This window comes from Parus major, chromosome 5, assembly GCF_001522545.3.
Source record: "Parus major isolate Abel chromosome 5, Parus_major1.1, whole genome shotgun sequence".
Lineage (NCBI taxonomy): Eukaryota > Metazoa > Chordata > Aves > Passeriformes > Paridae > Parus > Parus major.
Genome location: NC_031774.1, coordinates 58539991 through 58560864, shown reverse-complemented (window position 1 = coordinate 58560864; position 20874 = coordinate 58539991). Strand labels below are relative to the sequence as shown.

Genomic DNA, 20874 nt, shown 5'->3' with positions numbered 1-20874 from the left:
AAGTTACAAGCAGAATCCTTCAAATTTCCAGCAGATGCAGCAGTCTAGAGCAGCACACTGCTATCACCAGCATGGAGATGCTGTGGCTGCCCCATCCCTGGAAGTGTTCCAGGCCAGGTTGGATAAGGCTTGGAGCAACCTGGTCTATGGAAAGTGTCCCTGCCCATGGCAGGGGCTGGAACTGGGTGGGCTTTGGGTTCCCTCCCAACCCAAACCATTCCTCAGTAGGAAAGTCATTAAAAGATACCTGAAAGGATCCCTAGAACTGGAGTTTAGCAATGAAGAAAATGGATTCCAGCACACATCAGCTTCCTCTCTTTATTCAGTGTAATCAGTACACAGCTTCCAGGTTAAAACTTAAGCCAGATGAGCTCCCCTGGCAGTGGCAGCAACACTTCCTGCTGAGGGACTGAAAACTCTGCTTGGTTTGGGATCAAGGCTGGTGGAAGGATGTGTGTGTTACACTCAGGTCACTGGCACAAGAAGAAGCCCAGTGAAGTGTCTGTTAAAAATATAACAGCTGGTGGTACAGTAATGCTGCTCCTCCAAATCCAGAGTCTGTAGAACTGGAATGTTCCTTATGCACAAATATGTTACAGTCTAGATGGGGAATGCACAAGGAACAAGATGAGAGAAGAGACTGAGCATAAACATGTCAAAAACAAGTAGAAAACATGGGTCCTTAAGAAACTCAATAGAAAACTGCATTCTTACAGGAAATAATATCAATGCCTATTTCAATACATTGCCAAGAAAAGGTACTATCTAACTTAGAAATCCTCGTTTTGGATTAGTTTCTGATATTATAAAGCCAGTAGATGTTAAACACCAGGAAAACTTTCCCAGGAAATAATTGCATGAATCCAACACTGTCCTAGCTGGTGCTGAGGCAGGTGTTAACACATCAGACACTGCAGCCTGAGGGTGCAGAGGTACCCCCAGAGCATGGCAGAGTGTTCTGGGGAGGGAACAGGCTGGGTCTCACCCCAGAAGGTGCCCTCCCTCTCAGCAGAAACAGGGCACAGCTGCTGGGGTGGGCACCTTGCAGTAACAAGTCATGAGGTCAGTCAGGTCAGGGTAGAAAAGTTTAAAGGTGAACAGTTTTACAAACTGGAGGGCAGAAAATACATGAAATGATACCAACATCAAAATGCTTCAAGTTACAGTCAGAATTTACAGCCAGAGGAAACAGCAGGGATCACCAGAACACAGCCCACTACTGATGTACAGCAGAGCTTGGTGCATCACAACTGCACCATAAAATGATACAAACCCCATTACCAGATCCATTACCACAGACACTCTTCCTCTCTCAACACAGTTCCAGGGTAGCAGACTGTGTTCCAGATACCCTCTGTGGGCTTCCTGTTCATAGAATATACATATTTTGCATTTAAAGTCACTTTTCATTGATCCCCAGAGGGACCAACAGGAGAAAACACGATGAGGTCACTGAATACTTCAGCTGCTGCAAACTTCTGGGCTTTGGTCTTGACTGGAGTGAAGGGAAGCTCAGCATCCAGCATTGGCTGTGGGAGGAGCCAGAGTGTGGAGTCAGTGTTTGAGGAACACTTAAACCACAGAGCACTGGAAGGACTCTGATTTCCCCAAGAGTAATTTTGCAAGCTTATTTCCCAGGCATAAAATAAAGTGATTACACATGGTCCGTGTTGAAGACAGACACTCCTTACTCAACTCAGTAATCCATATTTTAAAGAGGATTTTTCACAAGAAATCCTACCCCCAAATTCTATTAATTCTATTAAATGTGAAAGCTTTTGAACACCTGCTTTTCCCTGCTGAATGTTACTTCCAGCCCTAAATGCTGAAGTGATTAAAAAAGAGTTGGGGTTTAAGAGTTAAAAAAAATCCAGGAAGAAAAAGAAGGCTGTTAGTGAATACCTACAAGGAAATTTTTAAGAAACACAATTTAAAAGCTCAATCTGACAAGAATCAGACATTGTCCTGCTACAAATGTCTTGATTCATCCTACACTCATCATGTGCAATAAGGAATACCAGTGTGAGCCCAAGCAAGGAGACAGCTGGAATGAGGTTTGTATTTAAAGTTACATCAATTGGCTCGATAACATCTTGAAGAGTTTAATTTTCTTCGTGCAGTAACTGAGTCTGCAGCAAAGGTGAACAGTCCTGCAACATGCAGCTTGTCTTAGTCAAATAAACTTGAAGGTCAACTTACCATATCAAAAGGATTTCTGTCAATGAGTGTCAAATCATTGCATGAAACATCTGAAAAATAAGTATATAGTTTAAAAAAAAAAAGTTAGTCTGATGCTGCTGATGCATTTATTAAAAGAAGAAATCCAAACCCTAAATGTATTTATTTCTTTAGCTCTCTCCTTCACATATCACTCAGAAACTACAGAGAAATCCAAGGGCACTGTTTGCTCATGTGCAATGTGTGTTTAAGTCACACCAGCTAAGGGAGGCTTTTCTAACAGCACACACAAATCAAGCTGACATTGATTTCAAAGAGTAATACACAGATTATCATAAATCCTCAGAATAACCAGAAAGGCCCAAGCAATGCCACCCAAACTGCACCATGCAGCTCTAAGATAAGCACCTGTCTGATGTATTTGTGGCTCTCCAGACTGAGCAAAATTTGTCTCCTTCTCTGGGCTGCACATGATGATGTCTTGTCCCTGATTTTCTGCAGCAGACAGTTCCATCTCTTCCATGCCATCCATTGCTTTTGATTCACTGCTAGAACTTCCCAGAACCTGAAAAACAGGGGTTTTCTCTGTTCCCAGCCACATCCTTGTTATGTCAGACCAAGTCCACATATTTAACCTACAGTTTTTATGGACAGTTCAGGAGAGACAGAGTTTTAACTCCAGGCACTGTACAAGGCACAGGCAGGCCAAGGCTCAGTCAGGGTTTAAGGCTGTGACTCATACCCCAAACACCCTTTAAAAGCCTGAAAATCCCTCTGAGTATACAGGAGTATAAAGGAAGTTCTTCCACAGAAAAGGTTTTGAACTTTCAAGCGTTATCTGGTGACTTTTTCCTCCAGAAAAACCTATCAGCCACACTGAAAGGTTTCCCCAGAGAGTGAAATCACCAAAAAGTAATTTCTCATTTTATTAGAGAAAGGATGAAGTAAAAGGCAGAAGAAAAAAAAGCAGTAACCAGGATTTTTAAAATATATATTATACATAGGGGGATGAGAGGGGAAATGACTGCTGCAGTCATGCACAGATCAAGCAGTAACAAAATATAAAGACTCCATTTCCAATGGAAGTTACTAAAGGATGACTGACTCCAAAGCACTGCCTTTCACTGGTAGCACAGTATCATCTAAATTAGAGGCCACATTCCTGCTTTTTTAAAGGCTACTCAAACAGGCAAATGTCACCAAGTCTTCAAGCCATTTCAGGACACGGATTTCTGACACTTGGGTTAGTTCTTGCTATACCTTTAAGGAGATTAGGAGCCCAATGCTTTACTGTGGAGGATGCTCTGAGGACCTTTTAGTCAAGGGCCCATAAATGCAAAAGCATTTGAAAAGTCCACACCAGAAAACAGGAGGTGGTGGACTTCCAGGAACATTGCCTGTCCAAGTGACAAGTGTCCTCCTGGAGCAGCCAGGACTTCCAAAGTACAGCTCTAAAGAACAAGATAAGGTCCCCAAACTGCAGCAGTCCCTACCTTTGTTCACTCAGAGATAAAAAACCCTGAGGAATACACAAGGTTTCTAAGTGAGGATTTGGTCAGAAGTCCAAGTGTCTTGGGTAATCAAAAGAATTTTTCCTTTGCTAGTAACAATGGAATATTTAAAACACATCCATGAACAATGCATGACTTACCTTATTTCCCTCTGCTGTGATAGCAACCAGACATGTTTCTTCTGCAACCACAGAAAGGCTGGAAGAGAAAACAAAACATTTTCATTCTTCTCAATCATCTTCAATCACCTTCAATCATCTTCTGACTTGTCCAACTAATCTTACCATTTGTTCTGTAGTTTTGCTACCTTGGTTGGCACTGGTGAGCTACATCAAACTTCCTGGGCAAACAAACTTCTACCCCAGCACCAAAATTACATTTGGGCAAAGCTCTGAATATTTGCTTAAGGGAAGGAAAAGTCACAAGTACTTTGCAAACTTTATCACTGCCAAGTTGAAAACTAACATTTAATAGGTTTTAACACCATGTCTTTCAGTTCTAGCTTTAAATGATTTGTACAAGGTTAATTAAAAGCTGCTTTAACATGCCTACCTTTGTTCAAGACCATCAGAGGGTTTATCCAGTGGGGGAGTGCTTTCAGTGGGAAGTTGGTCCCTTTTCAAGCTTTCTGCTGGGTGGAAGTCTTTGAGGCTTGATGGGGTTTGTTTTGCAGGTGCATCCTCAGGGTCACGGAGAGGAGAAGGAACATTCAGGAGCAAAGATGTAAAGGATGATCTGGGATTTGCCAGTTTTCCAGGGGTCCTTGGAAGCAAACCTGGAAAAAGTGTTTAATGGTTCATTCTTACAGAAGTTTGCAGAAGCTGAAATGAACTGATCATTATGATTCTAACCAGGAACACAATTGTATTCTCCTTGCTGAATCATCTTATAAAGTATTAGATGGAAATCTTATATACACACTTGCAAAGAAAAATTGAAATTATTAACTTCCAACTTTCAAATTAGGCAATTTTAATAGAGTTTAAAATACACAGGTTCAGAACTGATGCTTATAACAGGTTCTCTGCTGGAGTTGGCTTAAACCCAGTGCTCCTCAAAGCTTTTCAGGAGTTCTCCCCTACTAACAAGAGGCACATGAAAAAAATTGTTAGTTTTGTGATGAAAAGAGATCTGCACACACACAAAAAAAGGAAATTTAAAATCATATTATGAACTAGAAATGGGAGAGAAGCAGAAGTATTGGAAATACTGGCTGCACATAGATGTCAATAAGATAAGATGCTGAAAATAAAGTTATATTTTGAGCACCTGTTAAAAAAACCTGAACTTCAAACAGCTTTTATAGCAAAATGGATTATGTTACAATCTTGTTAACCATGAACACAGACTATGGGCTGACTTTATTTGCAGCTTTGAAAACAGCACTGAGAGAGGTTTAGTTAGAAAAAAAATAAAAATTCCAATTCCTGTCCTACAATTAGAGGATGTGAGCTGTCATTGATGACAAGGCTCATCAGCTGAATCTGGGAACGTTCAGATTAGAATTTCATTATTAAATTTATGCTGGAAAAACATGAACCAGCTATTTCACTTCTGTCTAAGCAGGGATTTCATGCTGCCATAACCACTCAAATCAGCACATTCATGTACACCAGCTTACTTTGGATGAAATTAGTCACTGGTTGAAACAGTGTGTCCAGTACTGGAGTTGTAGCCAGTATAAACAGCACAATTCCTCTCCCCAGTGAAATGGATTAAACTCTCTTCAGTACTTTCAGGTCACAGAAATCATGATTAAACTTCACCTACCTGAAAAGTTTTTCACAGGGCTTTCAATCCTGAAAAATCCTGCTTCAAAAACCACTTTTTCCACCTCTGGCAGCCTCTCCTGTTGTGTGCCCTCAGCAGCTCCCTCCTGCTTCATTTTATCCCTCATGGCTGCTTTCACAGAAGCCAGGCGGTTCCGGGCAGCAGTTCTGGCAGCTGCTTCCAGCTTGGGTTTGGGCACTCCATTTGGAACTGCCTTTTTCTGGAATGGTAAAAAGCAGGGTCACACCTAGAAATTCTGGATAGGAGCAATTACACATGAAGCTCCACACAGGTGCTGCTGCCACAGACACAGCAGGGAGCAAAAGGAGGTTCAGGGGAAACCTTCTTACAGGAGGGGGGTTAGGATCTGCTCCCAGGGAACAAGAATCAGGATGAGAGGAACTGGACTTAATTTGCATCAGAGGAGGTTTAGATTGGATATCACAAAAAATATCTTCACTGAAAGGGTTGTCCAGCCTGCCCAGGGCATCCCTGGAGGGATTTAAAAGCGTTGTGGCACTTGGGGACAGGGGCCAGTGGTGGCCTTGGCAGTGCTGGGGGAATGGTTGAACTTGATGACTTTTCCAACCTCAGCAATTCTACAATTTTATGCATCAAAGGCCTCTGCCCATCCCCAGGATCTCTTGGGCTGCCATCCAGCTGTTAAATTAAGTCTGATGACAACATTAACATTTTTTTTTTTTTCCAAATGAATCTGCAGTTCAAAAATCCTCAATACAACTTTTTTTTCCCTAATAAATTCAGTGAGATTTTGGAAGCACTGGGATGCAGGGACTCCTAGTGGCAGGGACATAGTGTAACCACAGGACAGACTCCAGGCTCTCAGTGAAGTCTCACTTGGCATTCAGTTTTCCATGGGAAGTTTTGTTTTGTCCCACCTGAAGGGTTCTGACATTTATGGGCAGCTCCCACAGACCACATTCCCTCTGTTTTCCCATGCCTGGAGTTTCTTATCCACTTTCATCTCAAAGTTATAATTAATTAAGCAGTCTCAAGGAACTGCACCAAGTTTAGGCAATGCAAATACAACTCGATAGTAAGAAGCAATTATTATTCAATTATACTTTGAATTATAACTGAATGAAATAATAATTAATTATTATTATTAAGCAATTATTTCAAACCAAAGAGTAGATAAAACAACTCACAGCTTATTTTGCAATAAGCACTAACTTATTTTGGAGAGTGTCAGATCCATTTGTGCTTAGAAATGCAGCAGTTTAAAGCCACCCATGGTGTTGGCTTAATGAGACATCATTATAATTAAACACTCCCTGCTCAAAACTGGCAGTCATTCCCAAATTTCTGTATGGTTTCCTTTCCAGTTAAGTCAGTGGCCCAGATAAATTGTTTTACATCTGAAGGGTAAGTTTATATCCTAAATTTGAGAGAAAGGCCTTGCTAGCATAGTATCCCATGACTCAAAAAAAGTCATTGTTAATTCTTAGCTCTAATCTTACCAGCCAAAAGCAGAAACTAGGACTAAACTCACTAAATAATACAAGTATGTGTGGGAGAGGTGAGGGAGAAGGGTGCACTCAGAGGAATTTCATTTAATATTCAATATATCTAAAGAAGCCATACCAGATGTACTTTAGGGGCTATTCATACCTTGACAACTGCTTTTCTTGGGACATCAAGTGGCTGCCATTCATTGTCTTGAAGCTTCTTCAGATTATCAAATTTTTTATTCACATCTTCAATCTATTGGTCACATTTAAGGAAAGCAAAAGAATACATTGTAAAAATAACCTTTATCCAAACAAGCAGAGTCTTCCATCCTGCAGGAAACATCTCTCAAATAACTCTGAAACAGATCAAACTTTTATGCTTTCTGCTGAGAAGTCAAAACCTATGACTAGAACCATAACAAATCCATCTCTGCATTTAACTGCTTACAAACTCCTTTGTTGAGTGCTGATTTACAAATACTGTTGAGAGCTCCTTTGATAATTCAGATTATATTTCATTGTGAAACTAAAAAAAGCATCAACAGAGGAAAAGAGATAAAGGTTTTCTACCACCTAAGTTCAGCCCTAAATAGGGGTATTGTAGTTTCTGTATTATTCTCATACTGAAGCATGGAACCCCTACTTTTCAGTGAGCTTCAAGAATTGTCCAAAAACTGGGAGGCACACATTGTGACTGTATTCTCACTCCAAAACAATAAGTTTTGGCCAAACATATTCATTCCAGAAACAGAAAAGATACACAGGCCACAAGAAGACACAACAGAAAAATTGGTCCAAGAATTATAAATCATAGTATCCCAACTGCAACTATTCACTGTCACAAAGTATTAAAACAAGGGCATGCATTTTTTTACATTAAAGATAAAAAAATAGACCCTGGATATTAAAAAAAAAAAGTTTCAATACTTGGTTCATAAATAACTCCATCAGTTTTATCTTACTAAGTTAGCATGCAAGTACATACCTGAAAACTAATCATATCCCAAAATCCATCCAGGTCTGTACATGTTGTTTCTTTTTCACCTCGTTTAAATTCACAATTATCAACCAGTCCTTCAAACTGTTTGAACCTTTCTCCTATGAGCAGCCTTGTCTGACCAACTGTGGTACGAATCAGGTCTTTAGCTGGTAGCAACAAGAAAAAAATACAGGACATTTTAGATAAGTAAGAAGTCTGGAATTTGTTGTCCCATCTATTGCAAACCTGTAATTTAATTCAGATGGAGCCTTCCCGTCCACTGAAATGCTCTCAAGTTGCTTCTTTCAAAAAAAAAATTACTCTCTCAAGTCTTAAAGATATGTATTGCTGGAGTCATCTATATTTTCCCAGATAAGGACACTTATTCCACCTTAAAAACTAATTTTATTTCTAAAAATCAGCTTGGTTAAAGTTCATACATTTAAATACACTTCAGAGCAATAGAACAACTATTTTGATGTGCACTTTGTTTACTTTATCAATCACCATCACAGCAACTGCTACACAAATTTTAGGAATAGGAAACTTCCTGTATTTTGGGGCAGACACCTCTGAATTTTCTCTGGTACAGCTTTGCAGATTTTTTTTGCTATTTTGCAAAGAGCAGATACATGTCCTACCCTCTGTCCCATTCAGTTCCCAGAACTCTCCTCCCAGTGGTGGTTGCAGCTCACTCTTACCATCCTCTGGAATCTCCAGCTCAAGGTTTCCATCCCACTGCAGGCACTGAGACAGCAGCCGCTCCGTCTCAGTCCGAAGAATGTTTCTGAAAATATAGGGATAGAGAAAAAAATAAGGATTTGGAGAATTTCCTGACTCATGGCTGTTAATGGTTACTATCTTTTTGCTCTCAGAGAAGCCACAGTCTTTAAGCTGAAGATTAGATTGTTTTATTTTGCTGAGTGGCTGTGGTGCAATTTCTTTTCTACTGCTTTCAAGCTCATGGTCCTTAGGACCAGGTGCTAGTCTCCAGAATTTTACATTCTTTCCTTGCACCTTTGGTACAAAAAGGAAGACAGGAATGCCTGCCTGCTGAGGTCACAGCTGACAGACACCAATCACCATGAAATTCAGCTGATCTTTAGAAGAGGACTTGTTATTCCTATTAAGAACCTTCAAATGGACATCAGGGAAGGGAAACAAGTGAACCCAAACCTGAAATAGGGCACATCATGCTCTTGCTCTCTTGTATCATCTGACTTCACTGCAAGTGCTGTTGAGACAGGAGTTGTTTTGTTTGATCTCTGAGTGGAAGTTCTCTCATCTGATTCACCTGCAGCAAAACATCAAAGTGTTCAGAATCTGGTGATAATTAAAAGCAATAGAATAAACTAAATGTGAACTTCCTACCTTCTCCTTTCAAACTTGTGGTCATTTGCTGTTCTTGAATGCCTTTAACAGGTGAAGTTTGTCTTTTTAAACTAGGATTTTGTGCTTTAATTTCACTGGATTTTTCAAATATTTTGCTGGAAATAAACCAAAGTACATTTAGTTAAGACACATTGAGAAAGTGACATCAAATATAGCCAATATTACAAAAATGCATAGTTTAGAAGGCAAACCTCCACACAACACTAGAGAACTCAAATAAATAAATCTGTGCAGGTAGATACAGGGCAGAGTCCTTGACAGCTGCTCCTCAAGCATGGAGAGAATTACAGACTATATCCATATCTGCTGCTAAGTCCACATTTAAGCTATGATAGAAACTATGATGATCAGGTGTTACAACACCATAATACTTTGTTTACAATTTAATGTCATCTTTCTATAGAAAAATGGTTTTTTGCATCCCCACAGAGAGGTTCACTTGCATTTCAGGCCCCATTAGAAGGAAGAATCTTACACTGGAGATTTTGAAAAATTCCAGACAGCACTGGGTGTCAAAAAAGCATTTGCCCTTGAAGGAGACATGGGTGTCACAGTGTAGGTTGCCAATCCACTCAGAGGCTGAAACACAAAGTTTTGAGGAGCAAAGGAGCGTGTTCTGGGTCTCCTTGGAGAAAAATTGTTGTTTTCCACTGAGGTTTGTTCTTGCTGAAGTTCTGCTGGCATTGAGTGCTTGGAATCAGCTGCAGAACTTTTCACTCCTGGATCCACTCCAGCATTTGTCTCCACTGCATGTTTAGAAGAAATTATCTGTAACAGCATAGATAAACAAATCAAATCATCAAATCAATCATGTGTTTGCAATAGGCATGGGTTGAATTATAACATGAATATCTGAAAGCCATCAAGAAGGGAACAGCTTAAGGTAAATAAGCTCCTAAAACAGCACAACTGGGCAGAAGTCATGAGTTACCAAACAAGTCCAACCATTTTTGACACCTGCAAATCATTCTAGAGCAGAAGTAACATTTCACTACAAAGAATGCAACAATCCACTCCAGGGGCTAAAGCAGAACACCTCACCTACCAAAACAGTAATGATTAAAATTGGCAAATGCTTGCTCCCACAGCTAGGAAAAAAAGCTTTAAGGTGATAAAATCCTCAAGAGCAGAATTACTGGCTCTAAATCCAACTAGGCCTGTTGAATAATCATAGTTTATGCACGTACTCCAATCCAAAGACTGAAAAACAAGCTGGAATAGGCTGATAGCTGAGGAATGCAACCCAAGACAAGTGCAGTTAGCACCACAGAATGTCATTAAAAGAGGAGAAAAAAATTAAACAATAATTCACATTCTTATGAGATGAGTGACTAGATAGTCACATAGAACACATTTCTGAGATACCTAATTCAGATTGTTAGCTCAAGCCAGCCAAAAAACTTTGGGTGTTTTTCAAGAAAATATGCATCTTCAATCCACTGAATGTCTTGTTATACTTCAGTCACCTCTGCTAGGAATGTAAACCTTGAATTTTGCTTTTAACCACCTTTTTCAAATGAGCTGCCTGTGGTTACAGCAAGAGTTTACCAACTGGCAGGGACTCCTGCCTGTGAAGAGGTGCTTGTCCAAGGAAGATACAAGTGCTCTTACCTCCTCTCTGGGTGTGATTGCACAATCTCAAACACACTAAAGCAGAGCTGCAGTTACAGGAACAAAGTGGAAATGGGAGGTGTGAGAGGGAAGAGTGGAGCAAAAGAAGGTAAAAATTATGGATAGTTCTTGCACAGAACTGGCTGCACATGAATGCATAAAAAATGCTGGAAGTGATGACACCAAGAACCACAATGACTGCCTTCAGGTGTAAATAATGCAGAGATTAGTGTACTACTTTGCAGAGAACAGCATTTCCACCTTTATTTTTTGGTGGTTCAAAACCTAAAATTGTGTTTATTTCTTAGCTTCTAGTGTCTCATATTGTTACCTGAGCAGAAAAAGGATTCATTCAGAATACACTTCAAAAAGGAATGAACTGCACAAAATTCACAGCTGCTTGATTAAACCAGCAAAGTGGGTTTTTTTGGTTTTTTGTTACTATTTAAAACATCAGATATATGTCAAATAAGAACTTCTTCTCTATTTTAAATCATTGTCCAGATCTTGACTAGTAATCACATCATCCATCAGTCATGTCCATATACATGGTGGGATTCTTGGGGTTGTCCTGTAAAGGGCTAGGAATTGGATTGGGATGATCCTTGTGGGTCTTTTCCAATTCAAAGTATTCTGTGATTCTATATGAGCACTAAATTTGATCTTAATTTTTAAAATATGGCAGTGTAAATACATACAACTCCTTATTAGTGAAATTATTACTTTAGGCTTGAGCACTTCAGCTACAATGACACAGTTATTGGCTCTTAAATCAGTTTTACTGCTTTTCCATTTCAACTATTACATGACCTACCTTTGTGGGATCAGGTTTGACAGCTTTCTTCTGCTTTCCTACATTTGCTGTCTTTCTCTGTGACTGGTTACCTACAAAAAGAGACACTCCCAGAGGTCAAAAAGGTATCTGATTAATGTAATCTTTCACCAAAACACTGCCATAAAAATCCAGTTGCTAAAGACATGGAGTGACTGTTTTATTTCTTGGGTGGGAGGTGGCTAGAGGGAAGAAATACCATTGTAAAAGTTCATTCAAAAGAAAACCAGGCCTAGGATTTAACAACCTAGTAACAGATGTATCACCAAGAAAACAGACTCATTAAGTCATCAATCTTTAGCTGTTGCCATATAGTAAAATAAAAGTCACCTTATTTCCTAAAAGGTTTAAGAAAGTGTCAAGCCAATTTGAGTTTAGATTTTTAATTTCTATATGGCATAGGAATCCTGTTGGTGGATTGAATTATAGTAAATTCAAGTTAAGCTAACTTAATTTAAGTTTAAATTTTAAGTAAATGAAAAAAAAAATATTAAATTATAGTAAACAGGCAAACACAGAGAAATTCCTGACCTGAAGAACAAAGGCTCTCATGTCTGTCAGAGATCTTCCTGCTCACACATTTAATAATTCTGTGGTCATAAAGAGCCACACACCAAAGTGCCAATTGTTACCAGTTCTGGCTTTGTTCTTTGAGTTGGAACTACCATGTGGACATGGATGCTCCACACTGATGGGTTTTGTGGGAAACTGTCCAGTGTTGGTTTCAACATGTTGATGTAGATATTGCACTAGAGTTCCAGACAAGAGTCTGGGTGATCCAGCTTTTGGTGCTTTCTTAGATGATAATTAAGACTTAAATGCAGTCTAAGGTACAGCTGAGCTACACAACTCTGCCTCACTTACCAGCAGTAGCAGCAGCTGGTTTCAGCACCTGCCTGGCTGCAGCTGCTCTGGTGACTCTCACACTTGGGGCTGGTTGGGCTGCAGTCTGCAACACTGCAAGAGAGATTAATCCCAGAGATTCCAAGTTTAATAAGGAGCTGCACACAAAAAAATAACTGAAAGTTTACATTTTGTAGAAATCAGAAAAATGCACCAGCAGTTATCAGTTGCATGAGTTTGCCAGAATGAGCAGGGTTGGGTGGTTTTGGGACAGTGCATAGCTTGGCATCCAGGCAGTGCACTGAGGGATCCTGACTGGAGGTGGTTTTTCTGTACAGGTCCATCAAGGTACTCAAAGCTTAAGGAATGCTTCCCACTGCTCCCTGCAATCAGAGTCAAGGCCCTCTCTATTTTACAGATGAAGTTTTTTAGAGTAATATCTTTGGCACGGTTATTTGCACAGCTGGAAGCTTAAGCAAACCACTGGGGTAACAAAGAGATGCCCTGGCCATTATGTGAAAGTTTTCCAAGGTCAGAATTTAATGCAGTCTAAAAAAGTAATCTTAAGACTTATTGGCTCTGAAATATTTTATAAAACATGACAAGTTCATGCACAGTATTACCCATCTTAATCACTCATCTTTCATTTTAGCACTGTTTCTAATAGGCTTTTAAAATGACAGCATTTTCCTGCACAGACATATTCCATGGGAGCTCTTTATTCCATTCCCTGTGTGTCTGAAATCCCCACTTGGTTATTGTTAATGCTATTCCTGTCTTTAATGTCAAGCTGTGATTCTGTAGAAGCTAGAATGAAAAGTTGGGAAAAAAATTACTGACTAAATAACTACAATGGAATTATTTAGCATTCACTTCCCAAACACTTTTATATTGGTGTTACACAGAATCACAGAATGGTTTGGGTTGGGAGGGACCTCCAGGATCTCCTCATTCCAACCTCCCTGCAATGGGCACAGAAGTATAAATACATATAATGCATACCCTTGATTCAGTACAAAACAAATAATCGATTTTAGAAAGAAATAATCAATGGATTTAGAAAAAGAAATAATCAATGGATGACCATTTTGCAAAAATTATACATTTTAATTGTTATATCAAACACTAATAATACATCTTTTCAGTACTCACCAAAGGCACTACTGAAACTTATTTAAATAAAGGTCTGCTACTTGTTAATTTGATTAATGATGTGAAAGCCATTTCACTCTGAATTACTGAATATCTTGCATTAACATCAACATTCCACATGACTTGGTTACATCTACTTAAGGATATCACTATGAGGTGAGCTATGAGGAAGTTTCTGATCCAAGATAATCTATTCCTTTAAAGGTGGCACAGGTTGTTTGTTTTTTTTTTAATTGCTGTTTTCTTAAAAAATATCTGTAACTGTGGCACAGAAAGTGACAGACACAGAAGGCACTTGCTCTTTTCTAACAGCAGTCACCACCTGTGATATTCTTCTTGAGGCAGACAGAAACCTCTGCCCAGCTCCAGGAGCTGAGACATCTGGCAGTTGTGCAATCTGTCCACTGACCTGTTTCTTTTCCCTCTCCCAGAAGGAATAATCAGTAACCAGGACTGTCAGGATTGTGCATTCCATTTCCCCCAGCCTATGGAGGCAACAAGCTCATGTGATCCCTGGAGCCACACACTTGATAATCTACCAGCTGCTGCCCTTGGTAGGAATGGCCATCTTCAAATCTCCCCCTTCCTTCCTACACCCAAAAATGTACTGTGGATCTTTCCCTGAAAAAACCCCAACTTTCAGGTTCAGCTGTATTTCCATACCTTTCTCTTTTTCAGCCACTTTGACTGTACTCATCTGTTTATGTCCTGCCTGTGTAGAGCGCACACTCTGCCCTTGGGCACTGACCTACAAGAAAGAAACAGGTTTTTTGTGAAGTATCAGATTTCCAGAAATTCAGCAGCCCAATTGCTTTCCTCATCTATCTATCCTAGATTACAGTAAAGGAAAAAGTCAAATAATTTGGCACAGAGGGCTTTAAAAAGTAGAGACATTAAGGATAACTTAAAATAGATTGGTTTAGGGATGTGTTATCATGCATTATCCAGCTAGTTAATAAATTGTCAGAAAAAGAATGAAGAAAAATATTTAAGCAACAGTCTAAGTATCTTGAAAAACTTGATTGAAAAATAGATCCAGAAAACCTGTGCTCTTTTCTGCTTGTACTGATCTAATCAAACTTGTAAAGATACTACCCTGAGTCTGAAATTGCATCTCTTTCTCTAAATTTATTTGGTTATATATATATAAAGTTTTATAAGTATATATATATAAAAGTTATATATGTATCTTAAAAAAACAAACCGTAGAGGATTTAGATGCAGTTGGCATCAGAATTGGTATCATAGTTTTTCCTTCTTGGATCTTGGCTTTTGATCGAGTAATCCTTCCAGAGAAAGCAGGAGCTGCCTGGAAACACCCCCAAGGAAATGAGAGTTAATAAACTCCTTTTTCCCCTTGTCACTGAGAGACTGAGCAAGAAGCATAAATGTGAAAAACAACATCTCTGTGCAAAATGGGTCAAGTCTGCAATCTGGAAAGCTTTGAAAGCTAAATTGACTAAATATGAACAAGTTACTAGTTCTAAAATAACGCAGCTCTTTCATTTGTGAATGAATCATTCCAGTTTTTTAACTGAGCATAGTCACAAATACAAAAATCCACATATCATTAGTACTATTTCCAGCTTTGTTTAAAAAAGAGAATGAGCCAAATTACTCCCTTATTGTTCCTTATCATAACAAACATTAATAAGGCATTTGGAAAACAAACAGCTTATTTGGAATAACACATCTTGTCCACAAATAGCAATTTAAACAGAGTACACAGATGCAATTAACTCAGATATGAAATATTACCCTTGTTACCTTCTCTCTTGGCTTTGCTACTGCTGGTTCCTCAGCAGCAAGTGCAAGAAATCCAGGTGCAGCTGGTTTGTACAGCCCAACCTTGAACACCTCCTTCTTGGCTTTCTCCCTCTGCTCCTGCAGTTTGCGAAGCTCCTTTTCTTCCTTGTAGCGCTGGAGCATCTCCCTGCGCTCGTTCAGCCTCTTGGTGGCTGCATTTGAGGCTTGTTCTGCAGCAGATAAGGAAGACAGACGTGTTATAAAATCATGAAGGTGTTTTTGAGCCAATAAGAAGTCAGAAATTTCCAATAAACTTTTCCAAGCTAGAAGAAGAACGTAAGTCAAAGAGCAGAACCGACTGGAATCTCTAAATTGTTTTAAACCCTCCCACTAAAAGGGAACTCAGTGGTAAATTTCAACTTAAAAATAAACTTCCCCAAATATCCACCTGAGGATTACTAGAAATTCACTCCTATTTCACAGGCTTGCAAGATTACTGGTATGAAAATTAACACTTCAACTTCTTATTTGGTTTATTTGTACCAGTTTCTCTATTAAAACACTTGCAATGTCATTGAAAAATGAGCTTTAGATAACAAAGTCTGACTCAGGCTGAGAAAAAATGAGTCAGAAGTTGTATGAAAGAATAAAACCTTAAGATGATGCCAAACTTGAATTATGTCTACCTGAAAAATGAATATCCACTTTAAGCTAAAATTTACAAAATATAATCAAGACAAATTTATTTAATTTCATATGATACTATTACATACAGACTGCACTCCAATAATCTTCAAAATATTACTATCCTCCAATAATCTTCTGCTATCAAAATGCTAAAGGTGAAAGTATTTCCAAAAAAAAACATTTTAAAATATTAACTTAGACCACAAGGATCCAGGAGAGGCAGGGGGTAGAATTCAGCATATATGCAGGTGCTATTTTCTGAGAGGAAAATTAGTTGTCAAAAACTAGCTATTTTCAAAATAAAATCATACTGTGCATTTACCCATTAATGATTTTATATATAATATAAAATTGCCCATTGCTACTCACACTTTAAGCACATGACAGGCATCAGTTATATTTTAGATGGTATTTTAGATTGAAGCTTTTCACACCTTAAAGGACAAAGTAAGCATAAAGGCACTTCCTATTGAATATTAATAACAAAATGCATTCTTCCTTTAGCTGCTGCAGTCACATCAGAGCAAAGCTTCATTCATACAACTGGAGCAGTGAGAAGGATATAGCTGTATTAGGATTTTATTGTCTTGATTTTAACACTTGGGAAGGCTGATAGGGTTTTAAATCTTAAATATTTTCATCAAATTAAAATGTTGACTGTTATCAGGTTTCTGTGATAATGCTACTAAACTTACTTAAAATACTAAGATTTAAAAACAAAAATGTCTATAGCAAGACTTACTCTGTTTCACATTGCTGTTCTCTTGAGAGCACAAATCCTTGGTTTCCTTGAGCTCAGAAATTCCCCTGTCCTTGGAGAGCTGAACATTGACATCTGCCAGCCCAAACTGCCGGCCCTTTTCAAAGAGCTTGTGCCTGTTCTCCTTCTGAAGGATGGATTTCCTGCGGGCAACCTTGGTTCTGAGGGCTTCTGTGCTCAAATTCTTCTTGTATCTACTGGCAAACTGGGAGGTAGCAGCCATCCTGATGACCTTAGACAACAATCACAGTGATTAGGACAACACTGTCACGTTTTTTTTGCCATTTTTGTTAAAGTTTGCATGTTATGAGCAAAGCCCCGAATTCTTTATTTCTGTAGGTGACTGGAGAAAACTTAAATGACAATTTCAGCAACTTATCATTATTTTTATTCATTCCAGGGACCAGTTTGGTTGTTGAGTAGTCACCAAGTCTGACACAGAATTAGGACACTGCACCCATGCCTGGGATTGGCTGGGCTGCTTTCTCCACAGCTGTTTTCCACATTAAGGAGATGAGCAAGTAAATGACAAGGCTGTAGGACAATACTTGGAAGCAACATTCCATTTAGATTAGACCTATCTGATAGCAAGGAATTTTGTCATGCAGCAGAGTACTCGGAACCAGGATGTTTCCAGGATGCAACTGCAATACAATAGTTATTCAAGCAGCATTTTTCCCATATTTTATAACCTGAGGAAGCCTTAAGCCAATTATCAGTTGGTTTGCACTTGCTGTGCTAACAGTACCTAAAGGGGCAGGAGAGGGACATTGGGCAAGGAAGAGCCTGGAGTGACAGGACAAGGGGGAATGGATGTAAACAGAGGGCAGGATTAGATGGGATGTTGGGAAGAAATTCTTCCCTGTAAGGGTGAGGAGGCCCTGGCACAGGTTGCCCAGAGATGCTGTTCCAGGCCAGGCTGGATGGGGCTTGGTGTAAAGTGGGACAGTGAAAGGTGTCCCTGCCCGTGGCAGGGGATGGGAACAAGATGGGCTTTAAGGTCCCTTCCTACCCAAACCATTCTGGGCTTCTGTTATCCCTGCATCCCCACCAAAACCTTTCCACCTCAGCTGTGCTCTTTCACATCTCATTTTCCACCACTTACAGAAAACAGCTTTACAGTAAGCAGGGTGACAGAGCTAAACACTCAACAGTTATTAATTAATTGGTTATTTAGTCATGTCAGGACAGCATGCTCTGATCAAACTGAAGGAACCATCTGAAGTGTTAGAAGAAAAAAAGCAGTGCAAGGTAGCAATAATGCAGAAATAAACTGAATATATGTATGGGAGAGTCAAGGAGAGAACCTGAGCTGTTGAAAGAAGGAATTCAGGCCAAGCCTGTTCAGATGCCACTGAGTTCTCATGGAGAGGGGAACTTGCACAGCACCAACAGCATCTGCACAACCTCCTAGAATTGCTTAGAACAGATACTGCACATAAACCTAAATCAGTGCATTTTACCCCTTTTTTCTGAGATGTTCAGTGCTCCATGAGAGCAAAACGGTCAGTAAAAGTTAGAAAGCAAAGGGGAATATAAATCAAAACTCAAATTGAGTACTGGATCTCTTCTACACAATCCTGGAAGAGCTGGTCCACACCAGCAGCACCTGATTTGTGAATATCTTGGGCTTCACCCTGCATCTTGCATTTCAGCTTTTAGAAATTGATTAAAAATGCCAGTTAATGATAAGTGCAAGAACTCCACTGCAGTTCATAGGTCATATTTGCCCTGCTTTACATTTAAGTGATTAAGGGAGGTTAATTCATGAGCATCTCCAACAATCATATTTGAACTGATCCTGCTAGTAATTACAGAATTAGTCATTACAGAATTGTTAGTAATTACATGGCATTACAGAAAGCCATAAAGAAAACAGTGGGAATACATCTCTACTATCTGTGTCCTAGAAGCAGCAGGCTTTTGAGCCCAGTGGATGATAAATATTCCTCAAAGCAGCAGTTTAGTCTCTCCATTCATCCTTTTTCAGAACAAAGTTCCTAAATTTACCCTTAACCATGTTCTTTAAGTACAGCAAAGTTACCAGTGATACCTGTGGCCTCATTTAAAATGTATGTCATGCTCAATAACCCAAAGATGTGTTTAGAACAAAAATACCTGTCTTCTCTTCTTCACAGGTTACTGTTCCCGTGGACTATCTTGCCCAAACAGGAGCCTAAAAGATTAATTGGTATTTAAATTGGCATAAATTCAAGTAAAGACTATTAGAAAGATGAAGAGGGCTTACATAAAATATTTGTGACTGGCTAAGGTACAGTACCAAAAATTAAAGCTGATAATTTATTTTGATAAATAACAGAGAAGGGAAAGAGACCCTTTTGACCAATAACACCATAAGAACCAAGTGCAATATGAACATGAAAACATTTAGGCGCTCTTTTAACACGAAAAGTGAGAAAACAGAGCAGGAAGAGCAAACATCGCTACGTTTAAAGCGGATAGAGACTGAGTAAAACCTGGACTCTACTCTTTCGAGCTGGGCCCCGGGGGTCGGGCAGACCCTCAGTCCCCGCTGTGAGGGGTCGCCCCAGGATTGTCCCCTCAGCCCCTTCCCCAGCAGCGCCTCCGGGTCCTCCCACCAACCCAGAGAAGCACCGCTGCCAGCCCACCGCCAGGCAAGACCCCCATCCCGGGCCGCTTACGGAGCACGCTGGCGGGGAATCAAGGTCCTTCTGACCACTCAAAGCCACTCCAGGACTCCCAAATCCCGTCCTGGGACCCCCAATCTCCCCCCGGGGCCCGACATTACCTGCCCCGCGCGCCTCTCGGCCCCCTCCGCGCGCCGCCCCGCCTCGCTTTCAAATCTCACCCGCCAACGCTCATTGGCCAGCCCCGGCCGCCGGCTCCCATTGGCCTCAGCCGCGGCCGGTGATTGGCAGCGCAGGAACCCCAAAGCCGGCTGCTTATTGGTCGTTTGATGGTCACTCTTAATTTCTATTGGCTGATCGGGGAATTTCCCCGCCTATACTTGCCGCTCATTGGCTGGCGGAGTGAGGGAGGTGAAGCTGCTGAGGGCGCGGGGGCGAGGCCTGTCCTTGGTGTCCTGCGCGGAGATGGCGGCAGGGATCGCTTGTGCCGGGGGTCACCTGAACCTGGAGTCCCTGTACCGGGGGTCACCTGGCTCAGCCGGACCTGACGGACACCTGGCACCGGTTTGGGCTTGCAAAGCTCTCACTCCCAGCGGGTCTCAGGGACATTTAATGAGCCCTTCCACTACCCACAGAATCTCAGAACGGACAAGGCTGGAAAGGGACGCCAGTGGCTCATCTGGTCCAATCTCCCTGCTGAGGCAAGGACATCCCAGAGCACAGGATTGTGTCCAGACAGCTCCACGTATCCCCGGTGAGGGACATTCCACACTCTGTGGTCTCTGTTCAGGACTCAGTCACTGCACAGGGAAGTTCTTCCTCATGTTCAGGTGGAATTTGTGGGCATCAGTTCCCACTCGTTCCTCTGGTGCCATTGCTGGGCCCCCAGGAGCAGAGCCTGGTCTGTCTGTGACCCTCCTGCAGACAGGGACGGACAGGGCTGAGGGCCCCTCTCGAGGCTGAACAGCCCCCGCTCCTTCAGCCTTTCCCCGTCAGAGAGATGCTCCAGTCCCGCTATCGTCCTCCCCTGCACCCGCTCCAGGAGCTCCGTGTCTCGCCTGAACCCAGGAGCCCACAAGGTCTGTGTCCACACCTTAATATCTGCATTGTGCCACCTCCTGAGGAGCCGAAGCCGGGTCTCCACAAGTGTGAAAGGGCCATAAACACATTATTAAAGTGGTTTTTATTAACGACCTTGTATTTCCTGCAATACCCGCATCGCACTAACCCCGCGGGCTGCTGGGGTGGGCTGCGTTTAACCCCGTTCTCAGCAACCGGAGAGTTCTGCGTTTGTTTTTTAAGTGGTAACCTGGGAAATTCAAATGCTAACGG

At 40.8% G+C, this 20874-nt stretch overlaps 1 protein-coding gene across 2 annotated transcripts; it reads right to left on the bottom strand.

The window, feature by feature from the left end:
* Positions 1-304: 304 nt before the first annotated feature.
* Positions 305-19746, bottom strand: DLGAP5 (DLG associated protein 5). Of its 2 annotated transcripts, none has more exons than XM_015632277.1 (20): positions 19704-19746; positions 19052-19109; positions 16916-17165; positions 15508-15716; positions 14945-15049; positions 14404-14488; positions 12610-12702; positions 11728-11798; positions 9778-10070; positions 9282-9397; positions 9087-9204; positions 8612-8697; positions 7917-8077; positions 7092-7184; positions 5460-5679; positions 4242-4464; positions 3830-3887; positions 2587-2743; positions 2200-2249; positions 305-1529 (listed from the first exon to the last, which is right to left on the bottom strand). In XM_015632277.1, the coding sequence occupies exons 3-20, from the start codon at positions 17154-17156 to the stop codon at positions 1407-1409; spliced, it is 2502 nt and encodes an 833-aa protein (XP_015487763.1). In that variant the 5' UTR covers positions 17157-17165; positions 19052-19109; positions 19704-19746; the 3' UTR covers positions 305-1406. The 2 variants fall into 2 exon arrangements, with proteins under 2 accessions (XP_015487763.1, XP_015487764.1); XM_015632278.3 differs by lacking the exon at positions 19704-19746 and adding an exon at positions 19597-19673.
* Positions 19747-20874: the final 1128 nt, after the last annotated feature.